This window comes from Sitophilus oryzae, unplaced genomic scaffold (genome assembly GCF_002938485.1).
Source record: "Sitophilus oryzae breed Bouriz unplaced genomic scaffold, Soryzae_2.0 scaffold_1430_pilon_pilon, whole genome shotgun sequence".
Classification (NCBI taxonomy): Eukaryota; Metazoa; Arthropoda; class Insecta; order Coleoptera; family Curculionidae; genus Sitophilus; species Sitophilus oryzae.
Genome location: NW_022146094.1, coordinates 156231 through 172253, shown reverse-complemented (window position 1 = coordinate 172253; position 16023 = coordinate 156231). Strand labels below are relative to the sequence as shown.

The 16023-nt window shown below is 30.4% G+C and overlaps 1 protein-coding gene across 2 annotated transcripts in view; it reads right to left on the bottom strand.

Moving 5' to 3' along the window:
- LOC115876246 (probable multidrug resistance-associated protein lethal(2)03659) overlaps positions 1-16023 on the bottom strand; it is a 35673-nt gene that overhangs the window by 2300 nt on the left and 17350 nt on the right. For both annotated transcript variants that reach the window (XM_030891950.1, XM_030891951.1), the window contains exons 11-17: positions 13913-14036; positions 13623-13773; positions 13085-13315; positions 11923-12148; positions 10292-10530; positions 7511-7826; positions 3966-4134 (exon numbers count right to left, since the gene is read on the bottom strand). In XM_030891950.1, the coding sequence (XP_030747810.1) occupies positions 3966-4134; positions 7511-7826; positions 10292-10530; positions 11923-12148; positions 13085-13315; positions 13623-13773; positions 13913-14036 (1456 nt within the window). The remainder of the gene's footprint in view (positions 1-3965; positions 4135-7510; positions 7827-10291; positions 10531-11922; positions 12149-13084; positions 13316-13622; positions 13774-13912; positions 14037-16023) is intronic.

Below are 16023 nucleotides of genomic sequence, written 5' to 3'. Positions count from 1 at the left end.
CACTTATATCCATTGTTGATGGCGATTTGTTTAATAATATTTAACTCTTTTTTAAATTTCTCTGGGCTCAGTGGAAACATTACTAATCTATGAATTAAACTATGAAAGGGTGACATTTTGATTTGCCAGGATTGGTGTGATTGACTATGTATTACAGTGTCTGTGGTAGTGGGTTTTCTGTAAATATCAAATTGTAATCTATTAGACTGTTTTATAATTGTAACATCAAGAAAATTGATGGTATTAATACCTTTTCAATAGTAAATTGTATTCTCGGGTTAATTGAATTTAATAATGTTAAAAACTGTTTAAATTTCTCTCGGTGCCTGACCAAATACAAAAAATGTCATCTACATATCTTGCCCAATAATTTATTTTTGATATTAAACTACTCTTGTTTTTAAATAGCTTCTTTTCAAAATCTGCCATAAATATTTCTGCGAATAACGGTGAAATTGGGGAACCCATCGGTAACCCATCTTTCTATTTAAATATTTCATTGTTATACTGAAAATAGTTTTGTTCTAAACAAGTTTCAATTATTGTTATTAAATCTGATTTTACTATTATATTAAGATTAGATTTATCAATTAGTTCATAAATAATAGAGGACAATTCATGGGTTGGGATAGAAGTGAACAGGCTTTTGACATCGAAAGAAACGAGTGTTGCATTATGTGGAACTTCAATATTTTTCAAATTATCTAGCAACTCAAAAGTTACTCTTATTAAAAGTTTTTTGAAACATCTAAAAGCGTGCTTTATTAAAATACTAATAAAAATTAAATTACCAAAAAAAATTATTTTATATCTTTCAAACTACGCAGGAAAGAAACTTAATTCTCCTAGCAGAAAAACATGCCCAACGTGGGAATAAATTTTAAACTAATGCTTCTAAATATAGAACCAATCCATTTCCTGCTAAAATAAACCTGTTACATCCTCATCGATTATTAACTAATTCTGAAAGCTTATGCGCATTTCACTTTAGCAAATAGGACTCGTTGTTTGGCAAATCGTAAAATGTTTTCAGTAGAGCTAGTTCTGTAGAGGTACTTAAGCCTTAAAATTTAAGGGCCATGACATTTTTGAGCTAAGCTCTAGGTAACATTATGGGCCAGAAAAAGTAATCCCTGGATAAAGAATTGCAGCTGCATTTTTAGAGCAGTTTTTATTTCTGTAACTATTAACTATTTCTGATGGTTTTAGAGTAACAAATGGTAAAAAATATTTTCGCTAAAGTAATATTTTGATGTTTATAAAGAAGATAAAAAATAAATGAACAATAAAATGACAGTAATAGTTATTAATGATACAAGTTCGATACGAACATCATAATGAAACGCGTGCGACGTCAAGTTTCATTATGATGTTCGTATCGAACGTGTATCATTCAAAATTTAATCTACGACGCAACACGAGGGACGATCCAAAGAGATTTGATTTAATTTAAAATATCAGATATATCCTCATAAAAATTAAAATTCAAAATTATCAGGTGCCCATATTAGTCGACGCCGTGGTAACCCATGATACAAAGAATACAAGGTATGATATTGCGCAGGTTGGTCACTACGTCACAGGTGATAAACGGCACCATTGGTCAGCAAGTTCCGCGCGCCAATTTCAAATTGTCAAAAAATTGTCAAACAGATGACACAATAAATGTGAAAATAATTTTTCAAATGTCAAGCTCGAAGATTGACATAACTTTTGGGGTTATGTCCTAATTCTTCCCTATTTTAGGTCTTTTTTTATTAGTGGCAATCTTTGAATAAGAAGACTAAGGAAGGAGCATATTAAAAATCTTAGGTACACCGCGATGGGCCTCAAATATGGCCGACTTAAATTCCGGTTTATCAGTGTCGTTCTAATTTTATTTAAAAAATGTAAAACTATGATGTAGGGTAGACGTGGGGTAGACTCAATAATTTGTTGTTTTATTTTACGTTGTGAATAAATGTTGGTAGTTATTAAAATTGTTATAAAAATATATTATTCTAATAAAAATAGATAAGTTATAATAAGTATTTATTAACACAAACATCCGATACGCTACTGAAGCAGGTAAGTCAAATTAACGTATCTAAATTCTTTGACATCTAATCTTTGACAAGTAATAAATAAAAGCTAAAATGCAAGAAAAATATATAATTTAGTTAATTTAAGTGAATTTCATAAATGATCGGTTTACTACACGTATGTATATTATATTATAGTCACTTACTAGCGAAAAGTTGTTCCATTATTTCACTCAATTTTTGCCGAGATCTACCGCACGCTACACAATCAACTATTTTAGAGTCTTTTTCGATAAATCGCGATAGTGTCAGTGTTAATTTAAGTTCTGCCACAATTTCCATCTAGATTTACTACCTTTATACAACTATCAGTAGTAGAATAAATAATAAATAACATAAAATAAGCTCCGTAAAGACTGACAAATCCACAAAATTTCAAATCAAATTCAAATGTGTCAAATGAACCGTCAAACAGAACTGTCAAGGATCCCCACCCTAGAGAGCTTTTATGGTGGCTTTTCCGCCCACCATGCATGAATACATGGATAGCATTATGCTCCTTCCTTAGTCTTCTTATTCAAAGGTGGCAATTGAACAATATGGATATTTTTTGTATGGTGTATGACGTCACAGGTGGTATGCGCAAACTTAACGAAATTGAAGCCGCTATCGATCATACCTTGTTTTCTTTGTACCATGGTGGTAACCGTGCTTGTTGATTGTTTCCATTTTAACGTTGACAACTCAATTATTGATGTTCAATTTTGTGTTAAACGTTCAGTTTTAGCAAAAAGCAAAAAATAATATTAATATGGGTGATTCTGATTCTGAAAGAGTCCCTTCGGATACGAGGGCATTGCGCAAAACGTTGTCGATTCCGTACTTCCCGAAAAATCAAGACAAACGCACTAGCAAGCCTATGTAAAACTTGAAGATTGGTGTAAAGGGAAAGGCATCAAGAATAGTAGTAACGAAAAGGTTCTCCTGGCATATTTTGAACATCTTTCAAAACATAGGAAGGCTTCATCACTTTGGGTATATTATTCCATGCTACGTTCAGTTATATCAGTGAAGAAAAATACAGATATTAGTGAGTACGTCCGTTTAATTGCATTTCTAGAAAGAAAATCGGAAGGATTTCGGTCAAAAAAATCGAGAATTTTAAGAAAAGAAGACATAACTCGTTTTTTGTTCGAAGCCGATGATAAAACTTATTTCCTGACAAAAGTTTCATTGATAGTGGGACTTGCGGGAGCCTGCCGGCGCCGGCGTATCGAGTTGACAAATCTGCAGCGGCAAAATGTTAAAGATGAAGGACAATGCATTCATGTCATTATTCCATTTACGAAAACAAAGATATCACGACATTTTTTTACAACGAAAGGGAATGTTGAAGGAAATAGCTATGCGGCCAAGTAACACAGAGCATACTCGATTTTTTGTGGGGTACAGAAATGGAAAATGTATTAAGCAACCCGTTGGCATTAATACTTTAGGGAAAATGCCGTATAAAATAGCATTGTTTCTAAGTCTTCCAAATCCACAACAATACACTGGACATTGTTTCTGTAGATCGTCTGCGTCGTTGCTTGCAGATTCAGGAGTGGATTTATTAACTGTTAAAAGACATGGTGGTTGGCGCTCTAACACAGTGGCAGAGAGCTATATAGAAAATTCCAAAGAAAATAAGAAAAAAGTGTCATGTAATATTTTAGGTAACATTTCTGGCAATGATGGGTCTTCAACAAGTTCAAGCACTCAGGAAATAAATTTACTTTCTAAAAATTCAACTCACCTGTCATGGTCTGGAATTAATTTAACCAATTGTACTGATATTATAATTAATGTTTTATTATAATAAATAATTATAATAAATGTTTATTATAATTATATAAATTATGTGTCATAATGACATTGTCGTAGATTAGTTAGTATTTTCCTTACCGTTTTCGCTATATTTGACAGATGTTCAAAGGTAGACTTGCCAGTTTCCTTGACCAAACCATAGAAAATTCCAAGTTGGTTCTGAAGTAAAATATGAGGATGATCGAACTCTATTGCTTCGCCAGCATCCATAACTAATACTTTGTCGGAATCCATTACAGTGTGTAACCTAAAAAAGAAAAACAAAATTACAGACTCATATATTTTCAATAATAATTTTATTTTGTAACTTTGAAGAATTATCCAAAAATTAAAAGAAAAGTTATAACGACAATTTGACTCGAAATACCAAATGTGTGGTACTAAATTATTCGTAAAAAAATGTTTTTTTTTTCAAGTATGCTAATGAGCCATCCTTATTCCATTTGAAAAAATTGAGATATGATTAAAAATACGATTTGGGCATCTTTTAACCGGCCAGTATAAGACACGAAAAACATTAGACGATCAAATCTATTACAATTTTTTTAAGTGAAAATGTCAAAAGTTAACGTATGATATGTCATTGCATTCAGAGTGTCATTTTCTATCGAATAAAGTAAAAATTTACCGAAGGTGCCATTTAAAAATGAAAAATTGTGGTCATTTCCGGTGAAACAGGAAGCGACCAAAAACAATTGAATATGTCAGTCAATCCTAATTTATGTCATATACTAATATACCAAATCTCGTCTTTTTTTCTGAAAAAGTAAAAAAGTTATAGGGGTGATACATTTTTGAGACCCACCCTGTATGTTCATAGGAACTTTTCGTTTTATTTTTATTTGTAGTATCAGCATCAAAGTTTGGTATATTATTTTTAAAAAAAACTTCTTATAGATTTTTAAACAGTAAATTTCATCAAACTAAAATCCATTCATCGTTTAAAAGTTTCACAAATTTACAGATAAATACGAATTGAAATAAAATACGTCTCAACTTATTTCATTAATTTTAGTGGAGTTCTCTCATGTAAATATCCACAAAACTTTAAAGAAAAATCCATTCGAGAAGCAGAAAAGGCGGTTTCAATGTTCTAGTGGCTTTTCTGCAGCATCAATTTAGTCAAAAGGAGGAAATTTTATAAGTGAGCAATTAATCTTAGCGCTTAGATTTATAAGTTTTTAGCGACATAAGTTTTAATCCTTGCAATTCCTTTTTTTCTTTGTTTATCGTATTTTTCTATTAGAGTTCAATACATTAGTTTAAACGAAAATTTATTCATTTTAATTTAAACTGAAGAGCCAGAATTGTTTTACAAAAGAATAAAATTTTCAGTCGTTCAAAAACAAAAAAGTTTTCTTATTGATTTTTGTATAGAATAAAGAGACTAAAAAATGAAACTAGACTATTTTTATGTTTATGTTTTTTAATAATTGCATGGTAGATGGAAAGAGGGCCCCAGGGTGGGGATCTTTGACAGTTCTATTTGACGATTCATTTGACACATTCGAATTTGATTTGAAATTTTGTGGATTTGTCAGTCTTTACTCAGCTTATTTTATGTTATATATTATTTATTCTACAACTGGTAGTTGTTTAAAGGTAGTAAATCTAAAAAAAAATTGTGACAGAACTTAAATTAACAGTGACACTATTGCGATTTATCGAAAAGACTGTAAAATAGTTGGTTGTGTAGCGTGCGGTCGATCTCGGTCAAAAATCGAGGGAAATAATGGAATAACTTTTAGCTAGTAAGTGACTATACTCGTATAATATACATACGTGTAGTAAACCGATCATTTATGAAATTCACTTAAAATTAACTAATTATAAATTGTTTCTTGGTTTTTGTTTTTATTTACTCTTATAAGGCTCTTATCAAAGATTAGATGTCAAAGAGTATAGATAGGTCAATTTGATTTACCTGCCTCAGTAGCGTATCGTATGTTTGTATTAATAACAGAGTTATCAATTTTTATTAGAACTATATATTTTTATGACAATTTTAATAACTACCGACATTTATTGATAACGTAAAATAAAACAACAAATTATTAAATCTACTATAAATCATATTTTTACACGTTTTGAATAAAATTAGAACGGCGTGATAAACCTTACTTTATGGTCTTTAGTTATTCATAACATTATAATACAAAACCTTACAGGTATTAGTTATTGAATTCACAGGCAATGACAAAATCTAATTTCAAGCCAAAAAACAAACTTTGTCTCGAAAAAAAGCAGCTGAAACTCAGTTAGATACATTCAAGTTAAAGTTGCGAAGGAAAAAAAACTATAAACAGAGACAAATTTGGAATCGAAGAAGTATTACCGACCGAGATAATGGGCGATAAGTGATCCAGAAAGATTTTATCCTACTTATTCAGAGGTTATTCATCCCTTAAATCCCTTTAATTGGTCCTTAAAATCTTATCGTTAAGCCAGAAAAAAGAAATAAATATTTATTTTGTTATAGCAACTAAGAGAAAAACTGAAAACAGTATAACAATATAAAAAGGAACAGATATTTTAGAATAAATGTTGATAATATTAAAACAGCAAGATTATTCTCAATTTGTTCAAAAATGTTCAGTAGGTATTTGAAAAATAATCGAACATTGCTTATATTTAAAACAGACTCACTATATGTATAGGCCGTGCCTATATTATCCCCGGTATTACAAAAGGGAATACATTTCTTCAGCCCGGTATTTTACATGTAATATGTATTCATGAAGAATTTATAGGCCTTGTAAACTGTTGAAATGAGGGTTTTGCCCGGTTTTAAGGTATGAATATCAACTATATCCCTTTAAGGGTCTTTCTCCATTCTAAGGGCAAGGCAAGTTGAGAGAAAGAAACTAAGAAACATAAAAATAAATTTGCCAAGTCCTCCGAGTTCTAAGAGCTTTAAGGTATTTCCGGAATTTGGGTAAATTACGTAGTTGGAATGTTGTTAAATACGTAAAAGATTTTGTGATTTTATTAATACACTCTGTCATTTCAAATTGCTCCATGATACCGGTTTTTTTTTCATTAGACTTTGAATAAAAAGATTAATGGGATCAAAAATGGCCGACTTAAATTCCGGTTTATCAGAGCCGTTCTAATTTTATTGAAAATGTGTAAAAATATGATGTAGGGTAGACTCAATAATTTGTTGTTTTATTTTACATTGCCAATAAATGTTGGTAGTTATTAAAATTGTTATAAAAATATATAATTCTAATAAAAATAGATAAGTTATAATAATTATTTATTAACACAAACATCCGATACGCTACTGAAGCAGGTAAGCCAAATTGGAGTATAGTAGTAGAAAATAAAAGCAAAAATGCAAGAAAAAATATATAATTAGTTAATTTTAAGTGAATTTCATAAATGATCCGTTTACAACACGTATGTATATTATACCCTGCTGGCAAGCGAAACCTTGGGTCGTTTAACCTTGGGTTTTTAACGTTTACATGTATAGGAGTAAATCGCTATGGAAATCTAGTAAGTCGGAGAGAGCAAAAATACGAAGTATTTGTTACATAACCACTTATTTAAAGTGTTAATTTTAAGTGATAAATAATGATGACGTACGTTGAATTATCGCTGAAAAGACGGTACCATACCTGTGAGCTATCGTCAACACAGTACAATCCGCAAACTTCCTCCTTATGGTACTCTGTATCAAGGAATCAGTTTTCGGATCCACATTGGCAGTGGCCTCATCCAGAACCAATATTTTGTTGTTCCTGACTATAGCCCTGGCCAGACAGATCAGTTGCCTCTGGCCCAAACTGAAATTGACTCCTCCCTCCGACATTTTGCTGTCTAGACCTCCCCTGAGCTCCGACACTGCCTCTTTGAGTTCCACTTCTTCCAGAGCGTTCCAGAGGTGTTTGTCGTCGTACTCGTTGAAAGGATCCAAGTTTGTTCTTAATGTACCTTAAAAAATATAGTATTAAAAGCAATGATTTTAATATCAGTCAAAAAAGTTAAAAATTCAATTTTACAATACCAAAATACTCTATTGACAAGTTAAAGTAAAGTAAAGTAAAGATTTCAGTTAACGTCTCCTTTTTGCTGCCAGGGCTAATCTGGACGGGGCCTACTTTGTTTACGCGGAATCCGAACCGCGGTCCTCGGTCATACCATGGTCAATGGCCTACTGACTTGGCAAGTGTCTAAATCGACTCTTACTCACGAGATATCCGATCTCATCCGGCCTCGAACCGGCGTGAATGAGCAGTGTGCGTGTCAATAGATTTTACACTTTTGCCTTTTTTGGACAACAGCACGATACAGAGTTTCGAACCGGTCACCCGTCCATCCACTAGTATCGCCTTATGTCGCTTAACTTCGTTGCCCTTGACAAGTTAAGACCTTGTAATTTTTGGATATTTTACCATTTTAATTTAAGTTACTTTTATTTAATTTTAAAACAATTATTTTTGTAATATTATGGATATGTATGTTAGATAGTTTGATCAATTTATATTTTCAAATTAAAAATTTAATTTATAATAATTATTTAAGTTTACTCATTTAGGTAAAGACTAAAAACTTTTTTAATTTTCTAATGCATCAACATAATTTTTCTGGGTATGATAGACATTCGATCTAATTTATAAATATTCATTAAAGTTTTAAAAATTTTATTTATTTATATTTTATCTTGTTTAGCGATCTTTCTATACAGGGTGCGTCTCTAAAGTGGCTCACCCCTATAACTTTTTTTATTTTTTTAGATAAAAAAACGAGATTTGGTATCGTAGTAGATGACATAAATTAGAATTGATTGAGGTATTCAGGTTTTTGGTCATTTCCTGTTTCACCGAAAATGACTACAATTTTTTATTTTTAAATAGAGTGCTCTTGGTATATTTCTACTTTATTCGATAGAAAATGGCACTCATATATTATCATATTGCTAAAAACGATAATATTACTAGCCTGTACATTTTGTACATTTGTTGCTTTAAAAACAATCTGAAATGTCAATATTCCATGGGTATATTGATAAATGAGGTCTAAATTATAAGAAAATGCATTTTCTACGAAAACTTGAAGGGATAGGTAAAAAGTGGTATAATACAATTTGATAGACAATTAAATTGTGCATCTGATTCTCCTAAAATATACAGAGCGGTCCATTTAAATTAAACAAGTTATTGCCGTTTAAAGCTAGAAATAATTTAAAATAAATTTTTAGACACTCTGTATGAGGTAGTATGATTTTTATTATTGCAACACAAAAACTGATCAATAAATAGACTTCAGTAAATATTTAGTATTAAAAACTTTGGTACCCTTGGAGAAATGAAGCTTTAAAATTTTTACTGCAATTTCACAAAATTGAAAATATTTCAAAAACGGTAAGGTTTAAGTGTAATAAACCTTAATCAAATTTACCTTTATTTTAATCGTAGAAACTAAAAATGTAATAATAAACAGGGTATTCCATTTAAAAAAATAAAACTTTGATATTTTTTATTTATTTGGGACACTCTGTATTTTGTAAAAATATTTTTAAATTATAGCTCTAATAGTCCTTCAACGAACCCAAAACTTACAATTTGTAAAAATCTAATCGTTTAGCTACAATACTCCGTGTCGTATGTGGTGAACAACCCCGTATACTAACATACCAAATCTCATTTTTTTATCTGAAAAATAAAAAAGATATAGGGGTGAGCCACTTTTGAGAAGCACCCGGTATAAATATATAATCGGATATACCTAATAAATATGGATTTTACAAGATACTGCATTATAATTTTTTTGTAAGACTTGTATAGAGAAAACCAAAAAAAAAACTTAATATTTTATATATATAAAATAGATTGGGTAGATTATAAGGATGTTTTTCATAATTTACACCCTTGGTAATCAATCATCTTATATGTTATTGATTAATTTAAACAGCTAGATTAGAGCAGATATTGTGCTGGCTCAGTATTAAACTGACGTGGAATAATTAATTTTTGTTTTAATATAAGATTTTTTTGTAAATAAAAAGAGTTTATTAACTATTATAAAAAAACTTCATTCCTTTCTCTTAAAAGTAGATAAAAAATAAAAATCGTTGACCTAGTTTTATGTTATCCTAAAAAATAGATACCTATCTAAAACTTTTTAATCTCCTTTTCAGGAAAGGAACAAGAGATAAAACTTGAATATTTTCTAGTGCTCGAGTTCTTCCGAAGATATATTATTCTTCTCCAAACTTTTTTAATTGCCTCACTAATAAGTCTTTCCAGTTACTTTTATGTTTTTTTTTCTTTTTGTTTTTGCTTGTAACTTTAAAAGCTTTAGAAAAAGTAGACATAAAACTTAGAAAAAGCGGAATATTCAAATGAGAATTTGTGCTTGAAATGATAATTTCAAACTTAATTTTATCTTTTACTGACCTGAGAATATGACTGGTTCTTGTGGTATAATAGATATCTTCGACCGCATATTCTTCAACGGAATATCCTTGGTACAAAACCCGTCAATCAGGATCTTGCCTTCCACGTGAGCCAATCGGAATAGAGCAGAAATAATGGAGGATTTTCCAGCACCGGTTCTGCCCACAATACCAACTTTTTCCCTTGGTTTGATTTTGAAGGTTAAGTTGTTCAGAACGTAGGGCTCATTAGTAGCATATCTGTAATAGAAAAAAAAAATAAAATTTTAGTTTTAGATATTCACTTTTCTAAATCAATCTAAAAAAGCGATCAACTAAGTAACTATCAATTTGAAATTTCGGGAAAATTGGTTCTTGGAATGTTTACCAAGACGTCACCAAAAAAAGTTCTAAAAATTTCAAGGATTGCAGAGATTTTTTTGGAAAAAAACGTTATTTTTTTGAAAATAAATTTAATTTTTTCCTGTCGTTACTTTTTAGAAAATCAAAAAACTAACTGCACATTTTCATGGCTACTTTATTAGGGCTATCTGATAGTATTTTTAGATTTTCAAATTAGCTGATAATTTGTGAGATACAGAGGCCAACTTATTTTTTTTAAATACGGACCTGCCTTTTTTTTTTGAAGTTTTGAAAGAACTCGGTCTCCTGAGTACAATGATATATACACTTGATACTTTTTTTTCTTTTGCGTGCCTTAACAAGAACAAAACTATATAATTATTATTTAAAATAATTTCAAGTCCCACTCTGTTTTTTGTTTTAAATTATTTAATATGATTATATTCATCGCAATAATATTGATCAGCGCTAATTAACAGAGAATAAGGAAAATCGAGCCAATTGAAAGATTCAAATAAATAATATCCAGGTCAGCAATTTAAGGATATTATTTTTAACTTTTTTTATTATGAATTTTGAAATTTGAATATTAATCGTAGTAATTATAAATAAATCAACTTCTACAAACTAGTTTTTAATGCTCTACATGCTCGAAAGGGTTACCACCAGGGCTCGGAAGTAGTTAATTAAGACGTAATTTACCTGATTAACTACGTGTAGTTTTTCTTCAAAAACTACGTCTTTTCTGTTCATTAACTACATGAAAACTACGTCAATAAACTATGTATTGATATTATGAATTGTTTTTCTTTGTATGAGGTGCAATAGAGATAATATGATGTAAATATTATATTTAAAGCCATATTTCTTTTGTTTTCTTAAATACATTATGTGTTTTTAAAGCTTCAACTTATTATAACCTCACCTCAAACCTTTGATATTTGAAAGTTACATACATAGGTTACATAAACTACACCCTCTACATAAACTACATTAACTACATGTAATGTAGTTTATGTAGTTTTTAAAGTAACATGTAGTTTTCCGAACCCTGGTTACGACCCTCCCTAATGCACAAATTTATTTTGTTGTTCAATCTTATTTATAACTCTTTGTACATATTTCCTTCTTTTACTTCCAAATGCATTTTGTATACTTTATTGTAAATGTTGAAATGTATTGATTTGACTTTTACAAATGACATTATTTGTAGCACCCTGTATATGATGAGTTATAACCTAAATCTAAGGTTATAATATAAATCAAGAAGATGGGAAACAATAGATTTACCTTAAGTATACCGATTTGAATTCTAAAAGTCCGTGTTCCGGCCATGTTTTTGGTGGCTCTTGTTCATCTCCCTTCACCTCTTGTTCAATGTAAGTGTATTCTACTACTCTCTCCACTGAAGTCATGTGATTCTCCAGTTCACTCCACTGCCTCATACCCCACTGGAACATCCCTGTCAAACTCATTGCTTGCGTTATGGCTAGACCAACGTTACCGCCATAGGTTTCTGAAAATAGAACAAACTATTTCTTATTCACCGACTGGGAGAATAAGTACAAAAAAAAACAACTTTATGAAAAACTAGCGTGTACCCGCGACTTTGTTGACGTCGAATTAATCATTTGTAATGGTGATGATAAAGCAAAGCAAGAATTTCCATTAACATACAAACTAGATAAAATTTTCTCACATTTTTGTCAGCATGAGAAAAAACAATATGGCGATATTATTATATAACTTGGTGATATTTGAGGGGAAGTTTCATCTCGTTAGAATTTGACTTTCGAAAAATCCGTTTGCCAAAAATAAGCTTTTTACGTCAAGCAGTTTAAGCAGAATCGTGGTTAATCAATTACCCAACTTTTTGGAACACTCTGTATGATTTTTTAAAAAATTTCAAAATATGTAAAGAAACAAAATAAATTATGCGCGTCCAAGCGTTTTCCCGAAACTAACCGTTTTTTAAATTACAAATATTGTAATATTTGAGGGGCGTTTTTACCCTCTTGGAATTTGAGATTCGAGAAACCCCTCCGTATCGAACCTCTACACCCCACAGTCAATCCGTTTACCAAAAATCAGCTTTTTACGTCAAGCGCTTTAAGCAGGATCGTGATTAATCAATGTGATTTTTCGAAACACCCTGTATATTTTTTTAAACAATCTTAAAATATGTAAAAAACAAAATAAAATATAGGTGTTTAAGCGTTTTTTCGGAAACTTGACCGTTTTTTAAATAAAAAATATTGTAATATTTGAGGGATGGTTTCACCCCCTTGGAACTGGAATTTCTCTAAAAATCCCTTCTTAACGAACCTCTACACCCTAGAATCAACCTGTATGCCAAAATTGAGCTTCTTACGTTGAGTGGTTTGAGCAGGATCGTGATTAATTAGTGAGTCAGTCACTTAAGGATTTTATATATTAGTATAGATAAACTTACCGTTTCCCATAAAAAAGAAGCTCAGGGTGACCAAAGCAGCGTAAATAATACAGTGGAAGTCCAGCCAGAATCCGAAGGTTTGGTTGCAGCACAGGAACATGTAGAACGCCGAACTGTGCACATCCTGGTAGGTGTCGAACTCATCCCTAAGGATATCCTGCGCTCCGAAAGCCCTTATCGTGGTCAGTCCTTGCAGGGAGGCGTTTATGTGAGAAAATACCGGACTTCTAGCTGAAGAAAAAGAAACAATAAATGCAGTAAAATTAATAAAATATACTAGCAACAATTAAAAGTTAAAAGTTTGTTAACTTTTTTTACTAATTGAAAAGGAAATTAGAGGAACAAACTTCTACATATTAATTGAAACCTACAAATGGCTGATACAACTTCTAGACTTTTTCTTTTTGGTTTTTCAATAAAAAAGGCAAATATTTGAACGAGTGTAACCGTTGAAGAAAATTTTGGCAAAAAAAATAGAATTTGAAATTTGCAATGTTACAAACTAGTTTTTAAGCACAGATAATCAATAGTCACTTACTTGTTGCTTCGATCCTCTTGATATTTCTGCTGGTTCTCAAGAAAACAGTACGATAAAAATAAAACAGAGATGCAATGACGCAGGTTGGTATAATTATCCATGGATCCACAGAAGCTATGACAAAGTTGACCGCTAAAACGTTGAGGGCTATCTGAAAAAGTGTATGTTAAGAATAAGGAATTTTATAGGACCCTACAACACGTTTATTTTGAAAAATAGTTTGATTATAATTTCGTTAATTTTTTTTCGTTTTGATTTAAAGTTCGTTTTTTAAAAATACTGTTACGTACCTGTATAGTATCTATAAGAACATAAGGTAGCTTCTCATCAATAGCACCCATATCTTTGGAGAATCTGTTCAAAATTCTTCCGGAACAATTTGTATTGAAAAACCTCATTGTGGCATTGATTACTCTTAAAAAATATAAAAATATATTGGTAGGTACTTCATAACTTCATCCACAGATCATTAACTAATTAAAAAATGACAGAAAAAAACTGAAAAAACATTTAACAATATCAAATTTATTTTATAGTTTTTGAGATAAAAAATAAAACAAGTGTAAAATTGACAAAAACATGATCTTGAGTAAGCATTAGTAAAATCAGGAAATGAGTATTTTTGAAGTTGAAATTTGGGTTACAAGTTAAGGAAGATCGATATATTCAATCTGTCTAAAGCAACCAATTGGATATTCACAAAGAGATTAAGAACTCCATTTATTTTGGTTTGTTATAAAAGTGTTTTTTTATGGTGTAACGGCTAGAACGGCTCTAGCATGGCAAGCTGTACCTTGCTACTCCCAAGGCGTCAAACTCTATATACGGGAACTATTATTATTATATAAAAGTGTTTAAATCATTTTTATTTTAAATTAATCAGGGTGTTCCTTAATGGCATGCTAATATTTAAGGGGGTGATTCTTGGACCTATTCTAAGAGAAAATCTTCATATGAATGCATGTCCTAAACATCTTAACTTCTGAAACACGGTGGTAAAATTTTCTAAAAAAAATTTTTTTTTTCATAATAACTCTGATTTTATTATAGATATCTTTGTAAAACTTGATACACGTTTTCTATGCATCAAAATACTTTTTTTGGTGTACAAAGAATTTTATTTATTTCAGCCAGTGTCGTCCATACGGGTTTTACATTGAATATTGTTGAAGAAAAAGTGGTACACCACTGACTTCTTTTAGAATAAAAATTATTTTCAAAATCTCCATTCGTTTCTAAACATTTTTTATCTCCTGATTTCTTTTGTCCGACGCATAGTTTTTGCTTAAAAAAATTAAAGTCAGTTTACTTGAGGGTCAAATCGCTGAAAACCTGGGGAAGAAATGAAGAAATAAAACAATTTTTTTGTATATCAAAATAAGCATTTTGATGCATGGAAGACGTGTACCAAATATAATATCAGAGATATTTTGAAAAAAAATAAAGAATTTTACCACCCTGTATCTGAAAAGTTTAGATGTTTAGGACATATATTCTTATGATTTTTTTTTCTTAGAATAGGTCCAAGAACCACCCTCTTAAATATTAGCATGTCATTAAGGAACACCCTGTATGTATATTAATTAAAAAATAGAAACACAAAAAATAATAGTGCTTTTCAGCTATAGATCATGCTCCTACACCTAAAGCTTCTGGATTCTCCAGGAAAGTAGTTTAAAAGATAATAATTCTATTATAACTGTTCCACTTAAAGAAAATTGTTACCGTGACAAATATTCAAACTTTATTCCAACTTTATAAGCATATTATCAGTTAGATTTTACTTGCTAAATTTCTGAAATTGTCACGGTAACGAAATTCTTAAAATCAAACTATAATAATAGAATTATTAATATTTAAATAGTTCTGCGCTAGTCAGTTGTACCCATATAAAAAGCTAATAATTAGCTTATAAAACAATAAACTTTATATTTCTAACAGCAGTTTTAAAGCCAAAATGACATTAATGGCTGACTTTGTTAACTTTTCCTACTAATTGAAAATTAATACCACTAAGTGCGAGAAGGCTGGTTTTTCTGGTTTTGTTGTGACAGAAATCAAGCGAATATTGGAAGTTCGAATGATATTCTCATTTAATTTCTAAAATTTGTAATAATATTTTGTATCTACATCCAAAAGCAATGGAGGTAGGCAGTAAAGATAAATAAATTTCATTAACTAAATAGAATTAGTTTTAGGACCATTTTTTTTAAACTATCATGTAGCGATTGTTTCTTAAAGTCAGGAACATTTAAAGAAAACATGAAAAACAAGACAACAAGTAATCGTGAATGTTTTGTAAGCTATAAAAATATAAGTATTGATTAAATTTGTTTATTTATTATTGACCTTTTTTTATATTGGACCTACAAATCTTCACTTGCGCTGTCTAACGAGTTTA